The 18,872-nt window shown below is 41.3% G+C and overlaps 1 protein-coding gene and 1 pseudogene across 3 annotated transcripts in view; one reads left to right on the forward strand and one right to left on the reverse strand.

Moving 5' to 3' along the window:
* The window catches only part of LOC138826388 (intraflagellar transport protein 81 homolog), a 154,966-nt gene that overhangs the window by 74,566 nt on the left and 61,528 nt on the right, over positions 1 to 18,872 (reverse strand). For all 3 annotated transcript variants that reach the window (XM_070021493.1, XM_070021495.1, XM_070021494.1), the window contains 8 exons: positions 17,522 to 17,625; positions 16,457 to 16,637; positions 13,828 to 13,917; positions 8,649 to 8,714; positions 8,028 to 8,138; positions 5,834 to 5,918; positions 2,433 to 2,596; positions 496 to 591 (listed from right to left, as the gene is read on the reverse strand). In XM_070021493.1, the coding sequence (XP_069877594.1) occupies positions 496 to 591; positions 2,433 to 2,596; positions 5,834 to 5,918; positions 8,028 to 8,138; positions 8,649 to 8,714; positions 13,828 to 13,917; positions 16,457 to 16,637; positions 17,522 to 17,625 (897 nt within the window). The remainder of the gene's footprint in view (positions 1 to 495; positions 592 to 2,432; positions 2,597 to 5,833; positions 5,919 to 8,027; positions 8,139 to 8,648; positions 8,715 to 13,827; positions 13,918 to 16,456; positions 16,638 to 17,521; positions 17,626 to 18,872) is intronic.
* Positions 17,919 to 18,370, forward strand: LOC138826346 (mitochondrial import inner membrane translocase subunit TIM16-like; annotated as a pseudogene).

Below are 18,872 nucleotides of genomic sequence, written 5' to 3' on the forward strand. Positions count from 1 at the left end.
AACCCAGGGTCTCAGGCATGCAAGGCATGCAAGCGCTCTACCACTGAGCCACCTTCTCAGCCCCCATGAGATTCTTATCTGCAATTTACCACCAGAAAACTGGAAATAGTGCTCAAAGTGGTAGAGCTCTCCACTTGAGCAAAAATGTTCAGGGACAGTGCCCAGGCCCTGAGTTCAAGCCCCATGACCACAAAAAAAAAAAATTCCATATCTGACAACAGAACTCCTTATTTGTAGATAGAAACACAAACAGCTCTATCACCACAGTTAGCAGATGCTAAGGAAAGAGCATTATCAGGTCTATTGAATTTAAAACTTAAAACACTGCCTTTTGTGGCTTTCTTCATTATAATCTAAGATTGGTAATAACAAGAGAACGTTTATTCCTTACTTCTTTCCCACTTTAGGACTACAGGTAGCACAGCCAGTGGTTTAAAGAACATGCTTACCCCTAAGATTATAGACTTAGCTGTAGGGATAAAAGAGTGGTCTTACCTGTTGCCTGTATAGTGAGAGGTTGCCTTCAATGGGCTCATTTCTCATCATTTTCTTTTCAATCAGCTGATTGATCTCTGTGTTTATTTCATTGATCTAAAATTGTATGAAAGTAAATACTATTAAAACTCTTATGATTACAAACATGAGGTGATATCTAGCCAAATCCAGCTGTGAATTTATATTCTTTGTTGTTGTTGTAGGTTGTGGGGCTTGAATCATCTGGGCCTGGGAACTATCCCTGAACTCTTTTTTTTTTTTTTGTCGGTCGTGGGGCTTGAACTCTGGGCCTGGGCGCTGTCCCTCAGCTCTTCAGATCAAGGCGAGCGCTCTACCACTTGAGCTACAGCGCCACTTCCGGTTTTCTGGTGGTTTATTGGAGATAGGAGTCTCACGGTCTTTCCTGCCCGGGCTGGCTTTGAACCGTGATCCTCAGATCTCAGCCTCCTGAGTAGCTAGGATTACAGGCGTGAGCCACCAGCGCCCGGCTCCTGAACTCTTAATAAGGCAAGTGCTCTACCACTTGAGCCACAGCACCACTTCGGTTTTTCTAGTGGTTAATTGGAGATAAGAGTCTCATGGACTTTCCTGCCCTGGCTGGCTTTGAACCATGACCTTCAGATCTCAGCCTCCTGAGTAGCTAGGATTACAGGCGTGAGCCACGGGCACCCAGCTTGTTATGATTATTTTCAGAAACAATTTACATTTCATGATATATTGAAACAATTTATATACATGGATTTAATCACCCATGTCTAAATTATCCTAAAGTCTTTTATATGAAATATATGTGTACACATTATTATGAAAAAGATGCTGTCTGAAAACCTGAAGTTAAGCCTAACATGGTGGTCTGTAGACCTCTATAATTCCAGCTACTCAGGATATGGAGTCAAAATGATCCTGAGCTCAAGGCTAGTCAGACATAGTTAGTAAGACCCCATTCCAGAAATAAATGATACCAACAAAGTCAGATGCTGGTGGCTTAGCTATTTAGGAAGCTGAGATCTGAGAATTGTGACTTGAAGACAGCCCAGGCAAAAAAAAGTGTGAGACTCTTATCTCCAATTAACTACTGAAAAAGCTGGAAGTGGAGCTGTGGCTCAAGTGTTAGAGCACAAGCCATAAGCAAAAACGCTCAAGGAACAGTGCAAAGGCCCTGAGTTTAAGCCCCAAAACACTCTCTCACTCTGTCTCTCTGTCTCATCTTCCCCCTCTCCCCCCCCCTCTCTCACACACACACACACACACACACACCAATCTGATTTTTTTTTGGGGGGGGGGTCGGTCGTGGGGCCTGAACTCTGGGCCTGGGTGCTGTCCCTCAGCTCTTCAGCTCAAGGCTAGCGCTCTACCACTTGAGCCACAGCACCACTTCCAGCTTTTTTCTTTTTGCTTATGTGGTGCTGAGGAATCGAACCCAGGGTCTCACGCATGCAAGGCAAGCGCTCTACCACTGAGCCACCTTCCCAGCCCCTGATTGTTTTATTTCTAGGGAACAAAAATATTACATGATACCATGTCTCAATGAGCATTACAATGAAGTTTAATAATTCCAAAGGTGATATATTTAATTAAAATATTAATTTTACTATAGAATTGTTATAAAAATTATGCCTAGAAGTGAATAACATTGAAAATATTTTAAAATTTACTCTCTGAATTATTATATTTTGAAGACATAAACTTTTATATATTCAAGTAAACTAGTTTTCTGAGTTGACTAGGCTTTTATGACACTGTATGTATAAAGTAGCATCATTGTATTCTGTAATTTCTCGTAAGGACAACTCATCAAAGAGTTGTTACCTCTCGGCACAGGCTAACTTTAAAGTAAAGAGTGGGACATTATGGAAAGCAGATAACATAACTTTTACAAAACTGAGGATGAGGTAAATTTGGGAGCTATAAAAAGATGATTAATGATTGTCACTTACTTTAGATTCAAGTTCAAGAAGATCAGAATGGCCCATCGCTGGCTCTGAAACCACTTTTTGTAAAAAATGCAGTTCTTTTTTCTTGTTCTCTAATTCTTTAGGAAATTTTTCAGTTACCATATATGAATTAAATTTTATCTCCTCCTCTAGCCTCTTCATTAAACCTTTAAAAAAAAAACCACGAAGTGAATATTTAGCCCAGCTGAGTAGGTGTTTTGATATTCTGCACAGTGTTGGAAATATAAGACCTATAAAGGGCATATCTGTCAAGGCGTTAATACAATACCCACTATAGAAACTGGCCATTAGGCAGGCGCTGGTGGGTCAAGGCACCTAGCTACTAAGGAGGCTAAGATCTAAGGATCACGGTTCAAAGCAAGCCTGGAAAGGAAACTCCATGAGACTCTAATCTCCAATTAACTACCAGAAAACCAGAAGTGGTGCTGTGGCTCAAAGTGGCAGAGTACTTACTTTGAGTGCAAAAGCTCAGGGACAGCACTCTGGCCCTAGTTCAACCCCATGACCCACCAAAAAAAAAAAAAAAAAGAAAAGAAAAAAGAAAAAAAATTGGCTTCTGAAGTCTCTAGATGTTAATTAGAATGATTATTAAGCAGAACTTACATAAAAGAATAAATAATTACAGAAAAAGTAGTATGATTTTTCCTTTTTTTTTTTTTTTGCCTGTCCTGGGGTTTAAACTCAGGTCTCTGTCCCTGAGCCTGACTGTGCTCAAGGCTAGCACTCTACCACTTGAGTCACAGTGCCTCTTCAGGATTTTTCAGAGTAGTTTATTTTAGATAAGAGTCTAAGCCGGGGAGCTGGGAAGGTGGCTCAGTGGTAGAGCACTTGCCTTGCATGCCTGAGGCCCTGGGTTCGATTCTCAACACCACATAAGCAAAAAGAAAAAAGCCGGAAGTGGTGCTGTGGCTCAAGTGGTAGAGCGCTAGCCTTGAGCTGAAGAGCTGAGGGACAGCACCCAGACCCAGAGTTCAGGCCTCACAACTGGACCCAAAAAGAAAAAAAAAAAAAAAAGAGTCTAAGCTGGGCCAGTGGCTCATGCCTATAAACCTAGCTACTCAGGAGGCTGAGATCTGAGGATGACAGTTCAAAAACCAACCCCGGGCAGGAAAAGTCTGTGAGACTCTTATCTCCAATAAACCACACAGAAAACTGGAAGTGGTGCTATGGCTCAAGTGATAGAGCGTTCCCCTTGAGCTGAAGAGCTGAGGGACAGTGCCCAGGCCCAGAGTTCAAGCCCCATGACCAACCAAAAAAAAAAAAGTCTAATGGATATTCCAGTGGCCTGTTGATTTTTTCAATTTTACAACCTACTTCTTTAAAATCCCTTGATATTTAAAAGAAATACTTGGGGGGACGGAGGGAGGCTAAGAAGGGATGTGAAGGGTAAACAAAGGAGGAGGCTGCAATGCTTGATAAGAAATATACTCATGGGGCTGGGAAGGTGGCTCAGTGGTAGAGTGCTTGCCTTGCATGCTCGAGGCCCTGGGTTCGATTCCTCAGCACCACATAAGCAAAAAGAAAAAAAAAGCCGGAAGTAGCGCTGTGGCTCAAGTGGTAGAGCGCTAGCCTTGAGCTGAAGAGCTGAGGGACAGCGCCCAGGCCCAGAGTTCAGGCCGCACAACTGGACCCAAAAAAAAAAAAAAAGAAAAGAAATATACTCATTATCTTGCCCATGTAATTGTAACCCCTCTGTACAGTATGTTCACAAAAAAAAAATAAATAAAATATAAAAAAAAAACAAAAAAAATTAAAAAATAAAAGAAACACTTGGGGCTGGGAAGGTGGCTCAGTGGTAGAGTGCTTGCCTTGCATGCATGAGGCCCTGGGTTCAATTCCTCAGCACCACATAAACAGAAAAAGCCGGAAGTGCCACTGTGGCTTAAGTGGTAGAGCGCTAGTCTTGAGCTGAAGAGCTGAGGGACAGCACCCAGGCCCAGAGGTCAACCCCCACAACCACAAAAAAAGAAAAGAAAAGAAGAAACACTTGGAAAATCTGATTTATTACTGTATTCTATATTACCTTCTAAGTATTTAAGAAATCAATGAACCAAATGACAACACAAATGAAATCTACCCCAGATGTTCTCATTCTATAAATGGTCATTTATTCCTTTTCTTTTATAATACTTCTGGATAGAATTTGTAACTTAATCAGGTTCAAACCAATAAAGACATTACTAAAGATATACCAAGCTAAAATCTAGAGAAGTATCTACATTCATAAATGTTTTAAGTTTGGTAGCTTTTATTTTATAAAGTATTAGTTTAAAGTTAAATGAAAACTTAAATTACATTTAAAGTTTGAATAGCTTCCTGTTTTGAAAGATGAACCACCATACATAGATTTTTTTTCTATGAATAACGGTTTTGTTATGAATCCCCAGCCTATAAAGCTTTATAAAGTTTATTTCAGATCTTTCCATTCCACATTTACAAAGTCTAGCTTGACTTTAAAACAGTGCGTTTCCGGCTTAAGCATTCTATGCACTTAGGATTATATAAAAAGACTGGCCCAAAGCCTTAAAATTATTTTTAGTTCCGTTGTGTAAAAATGTACTAATGGCAAGTTCACAAGTTTTCCATTCATTCCTTCAATCTCCCCCTTTGCTTTCAAGACTGAAGAAAGGAAAACATGGACAAATGTTCAATGCACACTATGGTCAGGCAGTGCTTCCTTCGTGCTTTCCTGGCTTCTTTGGCTATGCAGTAACTGGTTTATCTCTAGCTTCTTTGGGGGAGGAAGTACTAGGGTTTGAAGTCAGGGTCTTATGCTTGCTAAGCACAAGTTCTACCACTTGACACACTCCACCAGCCCCATAAAATCCACCCACTTAAACGTACACTTCAATGTTTTGCAGCATATTCACAGCTTTCAAACATTAGCACAATCCATTTTGGAGCACTATTATCAACCTCAAAAGAAATCTCCAAACTCCTTAGCATCACTTTTTTTTTTTTTTTTTGCCAGTCCTGGGGCTAGAACTCAGGGCCTGAAACTGTCCCTGAGCTTCTTTCTTGCTCAAGGCTAGCACTCTACCACTTGCATCACAAAGCCACTCTTGGCTTTTTCTGTGTATGTGGTACTGAGGAATGGAGCCCCAGGGCTTCATGCATGCTAGGCAAGCACTCTACAACTAAGCCACATTCCTAGCCCCTTAGTATTACTTTCAATCTACCCTACTGTCACCCATGCAGCCATCCTCCAGGCCCTAGACAAACCACTAAGTTGATTTGATTTCTTCATTTATGGATCTTCTATTTGGGACGTTTCATACAAACGGGATCACAGACAATAATTAGTATAGGCACAATCACAGACAATAATTAACCCCCATTGACTGCCTGATTTAAGTCAATACTCTCTAATCACTTCTACTTACTTTCGGGCTTTGCATCTGCGGCAGCATGGCGCATACTTTTCAGCTGGTTTTGTACTCTTTGCAATCTCTGCACTGCGTGAAATAGCTTTAAAATACAAATTGATTATTTGCTTAGTCTATTAAAAGTTACACTCACATAGGCAAGCAATGGAAAATACAACTTTTATTATATAAAAGGAACTGATGATAAAAAAAAAACAAAAATATCACATTAAAACAAAAATGTAACTAGCTGAATATCTTTTCAAGTAAAATCTCTTTAAAAGCTTTAGAATTTGTATTTAGTTATTTGAATTCAGTGATTTAAAAATACATATTTGTTAAATAAAAAATACATCAGGCTTTTCTTCTGCAATAAGATTTTCTTTTTTTTTGTCGGTCATGGGGCTTGAACTCTGGGCCTGGGCACTGTCCCTAAACTCTTCAACTCAAGGCAAAGCACTCTACCACTTGAGCCACAGTGCTACTTCCGGTTTTCTGGTGATTAATTGGAGATAAGAATCTCATGGACTTTCCTGCCCAGGCTGGCTTTAAACCGAGATCCTCAGATCTCAGCCTCCTAAGAAACTAGGATTATAGATGTGAGCCACAGATGCCCAGCTTGTTATATGGTTTTCTTCATCCTAAGCAATGTTAACATTCTCATCAAGTCTCAGAATCAGAAAGCAGGGTACATAATCATTGAGGGCTCAAGAAAAGCACCAAGCTGGTTTTGACTTGATGCAAGTCAAGCTCCAGTGGAGCTCTACCAATTTCAACTAGACATTTAGATACAGAACTGATTTGAGAGGTATTTTCAAATCTATATCTATTCAGATTTTGAAACACATTTTAATAAAGTAATAATTTGGCGTCAAATAATATTTTCCTTTAGCATGAAATTTAAAAGCACAGAATGTAAGTAATTTTGAGTCTTTTCATGATGCACTTATTTGGTACCATAGTAAAATAGAAAGGGTACTATGATCAGTGAAACAAGGAGAATGTTCTTACAGCTTCAGAAACCTAATGATGCCCTTTAGAGATTGTCAGTTTCATTAGCAATTGATTTGATGGCTTTCCATTTCAATGAATTTTAGTAATGTGAGAACAACATGGGTCAAGCAGAATCCAAAAGACAGTGTAGAGACACAACAGCATAGAATCCAAAAGGACATACTGTTGTTGCTACTGGTGCCACAGAATGCTTTCCTCTTCCCCCAGCCCCATCTTTCTTTCTTTTTTTTTTTTGCCAGTCCTGGGGATTAAACTCAGGGCCTGGGCACTGTCACTGAGGTTATTTGCTCAAGGCTAGCACTCCACCACTTGTGACACAGCGCCACTTCTGCCTTTTTCTGTTTATGTGGTACTGAGGAATCGAACCCAGGGCTTCAGCCATGCTAGGCAAGCACTCTACCACTAATAGACATTCCCAACCCAACAAAAACTTTTTTTAAAGAAATTTTTGTTGGTCTGTTTGTTTGCCTATCCTAGGGCTTGAACTCAGGGCCTGGGTACTGTCCCTGAGCCTCTTTGTGCTCAAGGATAGTGCTCTCCCAATTAAGCCACAATGCCACGTCCAGCCACAGAATGCTCTTAGTTAAGAGTATTCCATCATGCTACCAAAGGGAAGTATGAAATTTTACATTTCAGGCAGGTACCAGTGGCTCATACCTGTAATCCTAGTTTACTCAGGAGACTGAGACATGAGGATTGTGGTTCCAAGCCAGCCTGGGCAGAAAAGTCCCAGTGAGACTCTTATTTCCAATTAACCATTCAGGTCTGGGAGGGTGGCTCAGTGGTAGAGTGCTTGCCTTGCAATACTTGAGGCCCTGGGTTCGATTCCCCAGCACCACATAAGAAAAAAGAAAAAAGCCGGAAGTGGCACTGTGGCTCAAGTGGTAGAGCGCTAGCCTTGAGCTGAAGAGCTGAGGGACAGCACCCAGGCCCAGAGTTCAGGCCCCACAACTGGACCCAAAAAAAAACCAAAAAAAAAAAAAACAATTAACCATTCATAAACTGGAAGTGGAGATATAGCTCAAAGTGGTACAGTGCTAGACTTGAGCAAAAGAGTGCTGGGACAGTGTCCAGGCAAGCCCCACTACTGAAAAAAAAAAAAAAAAATTCTACATTTCTAATTTGTTTTCTCTTCACATGTGAATTACCAAAAGGAGATACTCCTTTCACCTTGAAAATATAAACCCCATATGTATACCTGATTCTTTTGTTCCTGTTTCTGTTGTGCAAGAAATTCTTCTCTCTCTTTCTCAACTCGAAGTTGCCTTGCTATTTTAAGCATCTGCTGATGATTCTGAACTGTCTCCACCTACAGTAAAGGAATAAGTAGTATATGTTACTGTCAGATTTGAGGAAAAAAATTAATGTGTCATGTGACTCAGACATCCACTTATTTCCTTTTGGTAAACAGTACTTCCTTTGAGATGACAGCAAAGGTCTAGACTCCAGGTTCTTAAAGGTTTTGTGTTACTGGCTAGGGAGAGTCACTTTCCTTCCTTCAGCCCATCCTCTGACATATACCCAAGCCTGGCTTAATCTTAAATTGCATTCCTAATTCTTTGTAGTCCTTGGGATTTAGGGCCAAAGTCTACAGAACTAATTCTTTTTTTTTTTTTTTTGGGTCCAGTCGTGGGGCCTGAACCCTGGGCCTGGGCGCTGTCCCTCAGCTCTTCAGCTCAAGGCTAGCGCTCTACCACTTGAGCCACAGCGCCACTTCCGGCTTTTTTCTCTTTTTTCTCTTGCATGCCTCAGGCATGCAAGGCAAGCACTCTACCACTGAGCCACCTTCCCAGCCCTACAGAACTAATTCTTGACTTACCCTTTTCTTCAAACGTTCAACCCTCTTAATAAGCTGATCTTTTTCTTCCTCCATTGCATTAATATCCTAAAAAAGTGGCAAAGAAGAGATTAAAAGCACTCTTGGTTTGTAGCATTCTGATAAGGTTTTTATATGATTATGCATCTATCATTTTTTTGCATCTATCATTTTTATCATGCATAACCTGAGCAGTAAGGAACAAAGATCTTCCTTGGATAAAGGACATTTTCATTCCCTCTACCCGCCCCCCCCCCAAGATTCTTTATGCAGGGTAATTTTTTTGGCAGTTTGGTGTTCATCTAGAAAGGCAACTAAAGCAGGTTATAACACAGCAAAGTAAAGCTGCCAACCAGCACATTTGTGTTCTGATTCCAAATATGGGAACAGGATTTTTCAAAAATCTTCTATAGTGGGAAGTATGCAGGTCTAAATACATGAACAACAGCTGCTGACACTCCATCTGCTCTGTTAAGTGCCAAACTATGTACTCTGCCAATTTTCCATCAAGATTATTTCTAAGGCTATGATATTCTCAAGACATAAATTTGTGTGTGGTTTGTTAATTAACCAATTCCTTCTCCCTAAAGAAAGACATTAAAAAGCCGGGCGCTGGTGGCTCACGCCTGTAATCCTAGCTACTCAGGAGGCTGAGATCTGAGGATCGCGGTTCAAAGCCAGCCCGGGCAGGAGAGACCGTGAGACTCCTATCTCCAATAAACCACCAGAAAACCGGAAGTGGCGCTGTAGCTCAAGTGGCAGAGCACTCGCCTTGAGCTGAAGAGCTGAGGGACAGCGCCCAGGCCCAGAGTTCAAGTCCCACGACCGACAAAAAAAAAAAAAAAAAAAAAAGAAAGACATTAAAAATAAGTTACCTTCCTCTAACCAGCTTCATGAACTTTTGTAATGAAGAAAAAAAGTTCTTTCTAATGCTAATACAAGAATACTACAAGTCAGTATTGGTAGAATCACAGAAATGTGTACTCTTACTACTGTAGCATTGTATCAAAGAATAACATTAGAAGAAGTGGGGCTGTGGGCTGGGAAGCTGGCTCAATGGTAGAGTGCTTGCCTTGCATGAGGCTCTGGGTTTGATTCCTCAGCACCACATAAGCAAAAAAAAAAGCTGGAAGTGGCGCTATGGCTCAAGTGGTAGAGCACTAGCCTTGAGCTGAAGAGCTGAGGGACAGCGCCCAGGCCCAGAGTTCAGGCCCCATGACCAACCAAAAAAAAAAAAAGAAGTGGGGCTGTGGCTCAAAGTGGTACAGTACTAGGCTTGAGCAAAAGAGCTCAGGGACAGCAGCACCCAGACCCTGAGTTCAAGCCCCATGTCTGACCAAAAATAAATAAATAAATAATAATATTAGAAGTGCTAAAGCATTGGGGCTGGGGAGGTGGCTCAGTGGTAGAGTGCTTGCTTCACATGCATGAGGCCCTGGGTTCAATGTCTCAGCACCACACATAAACAGAAAAAGCCAAAGTGGCACTATAGCTCAAGTGGTAGAATGCTAGCTAAAGAGCTGAGGGACACGGCCTAGGCCCAGAATTCAAGCTTCACTACCAACAAAAAAAAAGGAAAAGAAGAAGGAGGAGGAGGAAGAGGAAGAAAAGGAGGGGGGGAGGATGGGAAGGGATAGGAAGGGGAAACAAAAGAGGAGCCTACAATGCTTGACAAGAAATGTACTTGTTATCTTGCCCATGTAATTATAACCCCTCTGTACAGTATTTTTACAATAAAATAAAGAAGAAGAAGAAGAAGAAGAAGAAGAAGAAGAAGAAGAAGAAGAAGAAGAAGAAGAAGAAGAAGAGGAGGAGGAGGAGGAGGAGGAGGAAGAAGAAGAGGAGGAGGAAGAAGAAGAAGAGGAAGAAGAAGTGCTAAAGCATGCTTTCCTTCTAGTTCAGTAATTCCATATTTGGGGATTTATTCTAATAAAATATGCGTAAGTCACACACTTCTATAAGCATTCTCACTGGTGTCAATTATATTTTAAAATTTGAAACATTCTAAATGAGGATTGTTAAATAAACTACAGTAAAGTACAATGGAAGTCATTAAAAATTATGCAATAGAATGTTTAATGATATGAGAAAGTCATGATATGACATTTGAAAAAAAGCAAATTATAACATTTATATACAGTATAATTCCAAGGAAAGGGTTTAAATATATTTAGTGAAATAAGAAAAGTGGTTATCTCTAGAGCACAGGATACATACATATGTATATACAGATATACATATGTATATAAAATATACATATATTCACATATAATGTATCCTGACCAAACTCACTCCTTCTTCCCCTCCCCTCGCTCTCCCACTTCTTCCACCACATTCATTCACCCTCTCCATTTTTTCCCACCTCGATAATTCTTCCCTCAACAGTCCGTTTTACTTTGTTGTCATTTATAAGTGTGTGTTTCTGTATTAATTGGAACATGAGTTTCACAACATTGTCTCAGACATACTTACAGTACATTTTAATCAGAATAACCATCTCTATTGGGAAAAAAACATTTAATGTTCCCAATATAATGATAAAAATGGAATTGTTAACTATGGAATTCTAAAAATAAAATTCATGTGAGTTTGAATAGCAAGGGTACTTAAGTGTCTGATAAAAATGTAAAAAATATTTCCTGGTGAACATTTGAGTAATGTTCATTAAAAGTCTTACAAATTTTAACATAATTTAATAAGCAATTCTGGGCTTGGCACTGATGGCTCATGCCCATAATACTAACTATTTAGGAGACAAAGATTGGGAGGATAGAGAATTGAGGTCAGCCTGAACAAGTTCACATAACCCCAACTCAACCAATAAAAAGATGAATGAATATTATACCTAATTATATAAATAGGATGACTATTTCTAGGCCAGCTCAGGTAGAGTAAGATCCTATCTCAAAAACAATCACAGTAGCCGAGCGCCGGTGGCTCACACCTGTAATCATAGCTACTCAGGAGGCTGAGATCTGAGGATCACAGCTCAAAGCCAGCCCGGGCAGGAAAGTCCATGAAACCACCAGAAAACTGGAAATGGCACTGTAGCTCAAGTGGTAAAGCACTAGCTTTGAGCTGAAGAGCTGAGGGACAGCCCTCAAGCCCAGAGTTCAAGCCCCATGACCGACCAAAAAAAAAAAAAAAATCACAGTAGCCAGGCATATGGCTCACACCTATAAGCCTAAGAAGACGGAGATCTAAAGAAATTGCTTTGAAGCCAGTCTAGGCAGACAAAACTAAGATTCTCTTATTTTCAATTAATCAGCAAAAAGCTGGAACTAGAAGTGTGGCTCAAGTGGCAGACCATCAGCTATGAGCAAAAAAGCTGATGGGCTGGGAAGGTGGCTCATTGGTAGAGTGCTTGTCTTGCATGCCTGAGGCCCTGGGTTCGATTCCTCAGCACCACATAAGCAAAAAGAAAAAAGCCAGAAGTGGCACTGTGGCTCAAGTGGTAGAGTGCTAGCCTTGAGCTGAAGAGCTGAGGGACAGTGCCCAGGCCCAGAGTTCAGGCCCCACGACTGGACCCAAAAAAAAAAAAAATGCTGAGCAAGAGCTCAAGGATCTAATTCAAGCTCCAGTACCAGCACAAAAAACAAACAAAACCTAGCAAAAGCAACTGAAGGGGGCTAGGAAGGTGGCTCAGTGGTAGAGTGCCTGCTTTGCATGAATGAGGCCCTGGGTTCAATTCCACATAAGCAGAAAAAGCTGGAAGTCACACTGTGGCTCAAGTGGTAGAGTGCTAGCCTTGAGCTGAAGAGCTGAGGGACAGTGCCCAGGCCCAGAGTTCAGGCCGACAAAAAAACCAAAAGCAACTAGAGATATGGCTGCCTAACAAGCATGATTCTGTGAGTTCAAACTCCAGTACCACCAAAAATTGAAATGAAAAAATAAGTAATTCCATTTCTAATTTTTTTTTTTGCTAAGGAAATAACCACATATATGTGTAAAATATTTGAATGAAGATAATCACAGAATTATCTAAGATAGCAAGAAATAAAAACAAGGCTAAAGTTTAAATTATTAAACTAATTAAGAAATACAATTTGTTCATTAAAATCATTTTGTAGGAAAGCAATAATTAAACATATTCACAATGTAATTATTTTAAAAGATAAAAATATAGTGATAAAGCCGGGCGCTGGTGGCTCACGCCTGTAATCCTAGCTACTGAGGAGGCTGAGATCTGAGGATCGAGGTTCAAAGCCAGCCCAGGCAGGAGAGACTGTGAGACTCCTATCTCCAATAAACCACCAGAAAACCGGAAGTGGCGCTGTAGCTCAAGTGGTAGAGTGCTAGCCTTGAGCTGAAGAGCTGAGGGACAGTACCCAGGCCCAGAGTTCAAGCCCCACGACCGACAAAAAAAAAAAAAAAAATAGTGATACCAAATACACACAATAAAATTATTTTTATTGTTCCTTCTGTATTTTATCTTATATATGAGACACATTCATTAGATAAAGATTCTAAAATTTAATCTTATTAAATCCCTGCTAGTAGTTCATATAAAACCTAGAACTTAGCCAGGCACCGGTGGCTCATGCCTGTAATCCTAGCTACTCAGGAGGCTGAGATCTGAGGATAGTGGTTCAAAGCCAACCTAGGCAGGAAAGTTCGTGAGACTCTTATCTCCAATAAATCCCCCACCCCCCTTAAAAAAACCGGAAGTAGTGCTGTGGCTCAAGCAGTAGAGCGCTCGCCTTGAGCTGAAGAGCACAAGGACAGCACCCAAGCCCAGAGTTCAAGCCCCACAACCGACAAAAAACAAAAACAAAAAACCTAGAACTCCCAAAATTACTCTGGTCTCATTAATTTCCTCAAATAAAGAACAGAAGTTCTACCAGAAACCAGTGGCTCATACCTGTAATCCTATCTACCTAGAGTCTAAGAGCTAAAGCCTGAAGTTCAAAGTCAGCCCAGGCAGAAATGTCCATGAGATTCTTATCTCCAAATTAACTATCAGAAAATCAGAAATGACATTGTGGCTCAAAGGGGCAGAGTACTAGCCTTGAGCAAAAGAGCTTGGGGATAGTACCACAGGCCCTGAGTTCAAGCCCCACAACTGACCAAAAAAAACAAGCAATAGAGATTATACAAACAAAAGTTGCTATTTGCTATTTATATGCTAAATCCAGTATTATTCAAATCCAAACAAGTATTTTAATAATTTTCTCATCTTTACCCTTCTTATTTCTGCTGTAGAAAATCCAGATGTCTTGAGTTGCTCACATTCTTTATGCAAAGTTTTAAAAGCTTCCATCAACTCTTCATACTAAAAGAGTAAGTTATAAAACTAATGATTAGGTCAAATATGGTTTTCTTAATCAGATTATCTATTAACTTGTAGTTATCATTTAAATCACTGTAAGAACAGTATTGAAAACATTCCCAAACATTTATATACCACACAAAAAAGTAGTCTGGCTGGGCTCTGATAGCTCATGTCTGTAATCCTAGCTACATAGGAGGCAGAGAGCTGAGGATCACAGTTCAAAGCCAATTCAAGAAGACCAACCTGCGAGATTCATCTCCAATTAATAAAAAGTGAAATTAGCAAAAAGCTCAAACAATAGAGGGCCAGTTGTGAATGGAAAAAGCTGAGCAAGAGCACAAGGTCCTAAGTTCAAGCCCCTGAAACACAAACACAAACATTTATATACACACATATACACATAGTTTTGCCACTAAATACACCTCCAGCTTTATCTCTGGTTTGCTTTCCTACTTCATACTCTATACTCTTAGTTATGCTATTCTTTAAGTCCCTCAAACATCTCACTTTCTCACCTCCAGCTTACATATCCTATTTCCTAGGAATCCCTCATGTCTAGCCTAGGCAACTCTGATCATCTAAGGGTCTCAGAGAGGCCTTCTTTGGCCTTGTGAAGTTATTTCTGACTATTTGTCTGTCTCTCTCATCAGTGGTATTCAGGAAGATTCACATTCACTGTTCACACTTTGGTACTCCTGAGACCTGCCATAGTGAACAAATCATATAAGTGATCAATAAAAAATAGTCAAATAAATAAAAATACATCTTTTTCGTGTATATATGCTGGTCCTGGGGCCTGAACTCAGAGCCTAGACACTGTCCCTGAACTTTTTTTGGGGGTCCGGTCGTGGGGCTTGAACTCTGGGCCTGGGCACTGTCCCTCAGCTCTTCAGCTCAAGGCTAGCACTCTATCACTTGAGCCACAGCGCCACTTCTGGCTTTTTTCTTTTTGCTTATGTGGTGCTGAGGAATCGAACCGAGAGCCTCATGCATGCAAGGCAAGCGCTCTACCACTGAGCCACCTTCCCAGCCCTTGTCCCTGAACTTTTGTGCTCAAGGTTAGCACTCTACCACTTTGAGCCACAGCCTAACTTCTGGCTTTTGGTGGTTAAATGAAGTTAAGAATCTCACTGGCTTCCTTTCTAGACTGGCTTCAAACATGATCCTCAGATCTCAGCCTTCTGAGTAGCTAGGATTACAGCACCTGGCCTAACAGTGGAAGAAGACTGGGCACTAGTGCCTCACGCCTGTAATCCTAGCTACTCAGGAGGCTGAGATCTAAGGATCACGGTTCAAAGCCAGCCCGGGCAGGAAAGTCTGTGAGACCCTTATCTCCAGTTAACCACCAGAAAACCAGAAATGGTGCTGTTGCTTAAGTGGTAGAATGCTCGCCTGAGCTGAAGAGCTGAGGGACAGCGTCCAGGCAGAGTTCAAGCCCCACAACTGACGGAGGAGGAGGAGGAGGAGGAGAAGGAGGAGGAGGAGGAGCAGGAGGAGGACAACCCTGGAAGAGCAAGATCAACCAGAATCTTTAATTGTCAATACCTTTAAGACCTGCAAGCCAGACCCAATGTTACTCCAAACTCTGGTAAAAAGACTTGTACTGAGACTTCAAGCTCATCAGACCTATCTCTACTCACTTTGAGATTTCAAGTCTGCGTGGCTTCTTAGCCTGCTTTCTTACAAAAGATCTACAAGTTGCAGCTGGCCCAGGGTAGTGCTGATTTGTATCATTTATCCCAGTACAATTGTTTTTATTTTTCTTATTTTTTTTAATTTTTATTTATTTATTTATTTTTGACTCCGGTCATGGGGCCTGAACTCTGGGCCTGGGCGCTGTCCCTCAGCTCTTCAGCTCAAGGCTAGCGCTCTACCACTTGAGCCACAGCGCCACTTCTGGCTTTTTTCTTTTTGCTTATGTGGTGCTGAGGAATCGAACCCAGGGCGCTCTACCACTGAGCCACCTTCTCAGCCCCTGGTACAATTGTTAAGCCAGCCTGTTTCTCTCTAATTTGGATGACAAAAACTGCATAGTGACCACACTGATCAGCAGTCTCAAGCTCAGGATTCTACCCACAACTATTAAATAAAATCTTCATTTCTTTCATTTCCAATCCACCTACTCCATTCGCTAGCCTTTGTGTACACAAGTCATTGTTTAAGATGTGATCATGGCTGACCACTAAGTAGTATTGTTTTACTTTCTGGTGCTGCCTATTTCTGTAGAAAAAGACATTAAAGGCTGGGAAGGTGGCACAGTGGTAGAGTGCTTGCCTTGCATGCATGAGGCCTTGGGTTCAATTCCTCAGCATCACATAAGCAGAAAAAGCTGGAAATGGCACTGTGGCTCAAGTGGTAGAGCACTAGCCTTGAGCTAAAAAGCTGAGGGACAGCACCCAGGCCCAGAGTTCAGGCCCCACAACCGACCAAAAAAAAAAAAAAAGCTATTAAAGAGATGAAAGCATATATGAATAATATGCACACCTTTGAAATCCATTACAAACATTTTTAAAATATCTTTTATGTTTATATTGTATACCTGTTTGTTCGTGTCAGCCACTGTTTCATCCTGAAGAAACTCACTTGGCACCTCAAGTTTTATTAGAAACCGAGCTAAATATGCTCTTTTCTTCAGTTCATTAGTCCTCTGAAGAAGCCAGTGGAGTACTGGGTAAATAACAGGTTTACTTCCAATCACCAAGCCCTGACGAAAAGTACTCCTAAAAAAGAAAGGCACATCCATCCCAATGCTTATTATTACAGCTAGAAATGATTTCTAACATTTGACAGCTGCCTATAACTAGGTTTAAAAGATAAACCCAAGGCTTTTTCTTTTCTTTTCTTTTTTTTTGTGGTGGTGGTGGTGGTACACTGGGGATTGAACTCAGGAGCTGTGCAGGTTCTCTTATCACTTGAGCCACATCTCCAGCCCCTTTTAGGAATGGGTTATTTTGAGATAGGGTCTTACTATATGCCTGGATCAGCCTGGGCTGTCATCCTCCTACTTATGCTTCCCAACTTGCTGGGGATGATCAGTGAGTCACTGCCCCTAGCCTCCATGCTTCCCCACAGCTGAGATTAACAGGTGTGTGGCTTTTCATCCAGCCCTTGGTTGAGATGGAATCTCAAGACTTTCTTTTTACCCAGGCTATCCTTGAACCTCAATTTCTGGAAATTCATCTTCCAAGCAGCTAGGATTACAGACTTGAGCCACTGCACCTGGCTAAACTCAAGTTTATTCTAAAGTCGGTCCTATATTAATTTAATTGTTTTTAATTTGGCTCTCAATATATCACTAGAGTATCCAGTGAAGTTGTGTTAACTGGCATAGCCATTATACTTCACTTCATTGATGGTATTTAAGTTGTTTTAAACTTAGATGAAAGGCAAATGATAAAATGGTGCTTAGCCAACTTTTCTGGTTATGGGAAAAGACTGACCCACTCAGGCCTTCTGCATGATAAAATAGTATTTGAAGAATTAAGTCTATTGAAATTCATCAATGTCTTCAGACCATCCAGTTAGGGTGGCTAGATATTGATTGTAGTATATGAACATTTGGGTATTAAAAAATGGTTTAGGAAAGCAGTGAGCAGATCCTTACATGTCTGTAGCATTTCCTGGAGGTTTGTACTTAAGGATACCAAGAAGGCTCAACATCCGTTTTGCTGTCTGCTCTGGCATCTCCTCTCTGATATCAACAACTTGCTAATAAATAAATTGAGAAATATGTCATTGTTGTATATCTAGCAAAGAGCAATGTTTAAACTTAAAAAATTATTTGGCTAGATTATAAAACATTTTAAGTATAGGGCCCCTGATTCCAAAGGAGGGAGCATAAAGATCAGTTACATTTAAAATGCCCATCTTAGAAATAAAGAGTCCAGCGTGGGCTGTCGGCTTCCTCCGCATGACCTCTGACCCGTCGCCCGCCCTTCAGCCAGCTGGGCCCACGGGGTTGAGAAGCCAGAGCCCGTGCACCCCGAGGCCGAGAGGCCGTCATGGCCAAGTCCCTGGCCCAGATCATTGTAATGGGTGCGCAGGTGGTGGGCAGAGCCTTCGCTCGGGGCCCTGCGACAAGAATTTGCAGCCAGCCGGGCAGCAGCTGACGCCCAAGGACGTGCGGGGCACCAATCCGCAGCCTCATCCAACCTCTCTGGCCTCAGCCTCCAGGAGGCTCAGCAGATTCTCAACATCTCCAAGCTGAATCCCGAGGAGGTCCAGAAGAACTATGAACACCTATTTAAAGTGAACGATAAATCTGTGGGTGGCTCCTTCTACCTGCAGTCAAAGGTTGTCTGGGCCAAGGAGCGTCTGGATGAGGAGCTCAGAATCCAGGCCCAAGAAGACAGAGAGAAAGGTATGACACCCAAAACGTGACTGCTCAGCCCCTCCCACCCCAGCCCACTCCTCATAACTTATAGCTTGGTAATAAATGTCTTTTCCGCAAAAAAAAAAAAAAAAAAAAAAAAAAGTCTCCAGTGTAAAAAAAAGAACAGTGCAAAAAAAAACAAGAGCTAACTTGGAATACAACAAAACCTTTTGTAAGGGCTGGGAAGGTGGCTCAGTGGTAGAGCACTTGCCTTGCATGCTCGAGGCCCTGGGTTTGATTCCTCAGCACCACATAAGCAAAAAAAGAAAAAAGCCGGAAGTGGTGCTCTGGCTCAAGTGGTAGAGCGCTAGCCTTGAGCTGAAGAGCTGAGGGACAGCGCCCAGGCCCAGAGTTCAGGCCCCACGACCGGACCCAAAAAAAAAAAAAAAAACCTTTTGTAAAAGTATTTTCATTCTAGGACCAAATCTATTTATGCCTAGCAGAAGAGAAATAATTTCTAAGTAAGTTACAACTAGATTATTTAAATCTGAAGTTGACAAAAAAAAAAAAAAAAAAACCTTAAAGACTTACTACTACAAGTATGGAAAATAAGGCCCAGAGAGGTTAAGTAACTTGCTCAAGA

Source organism: Dipodomys merriami, unplaced genomic scaffold (assembly GCF_024711535.1).
Source record: "Dipodomys merriami isolate MVZ:Mamm:240054 unplaced genomic scaffold, mDipMer1.0.p SCAF_142, whole genome shotgun sequence".
Taxonomy (NCBI): domain Eukaryota; kingdom Metazoa; phylum Chordata; class Mammalia; order Rodentia; family Heteromyidae; genus Dipodomys; species Dipodomys merriami.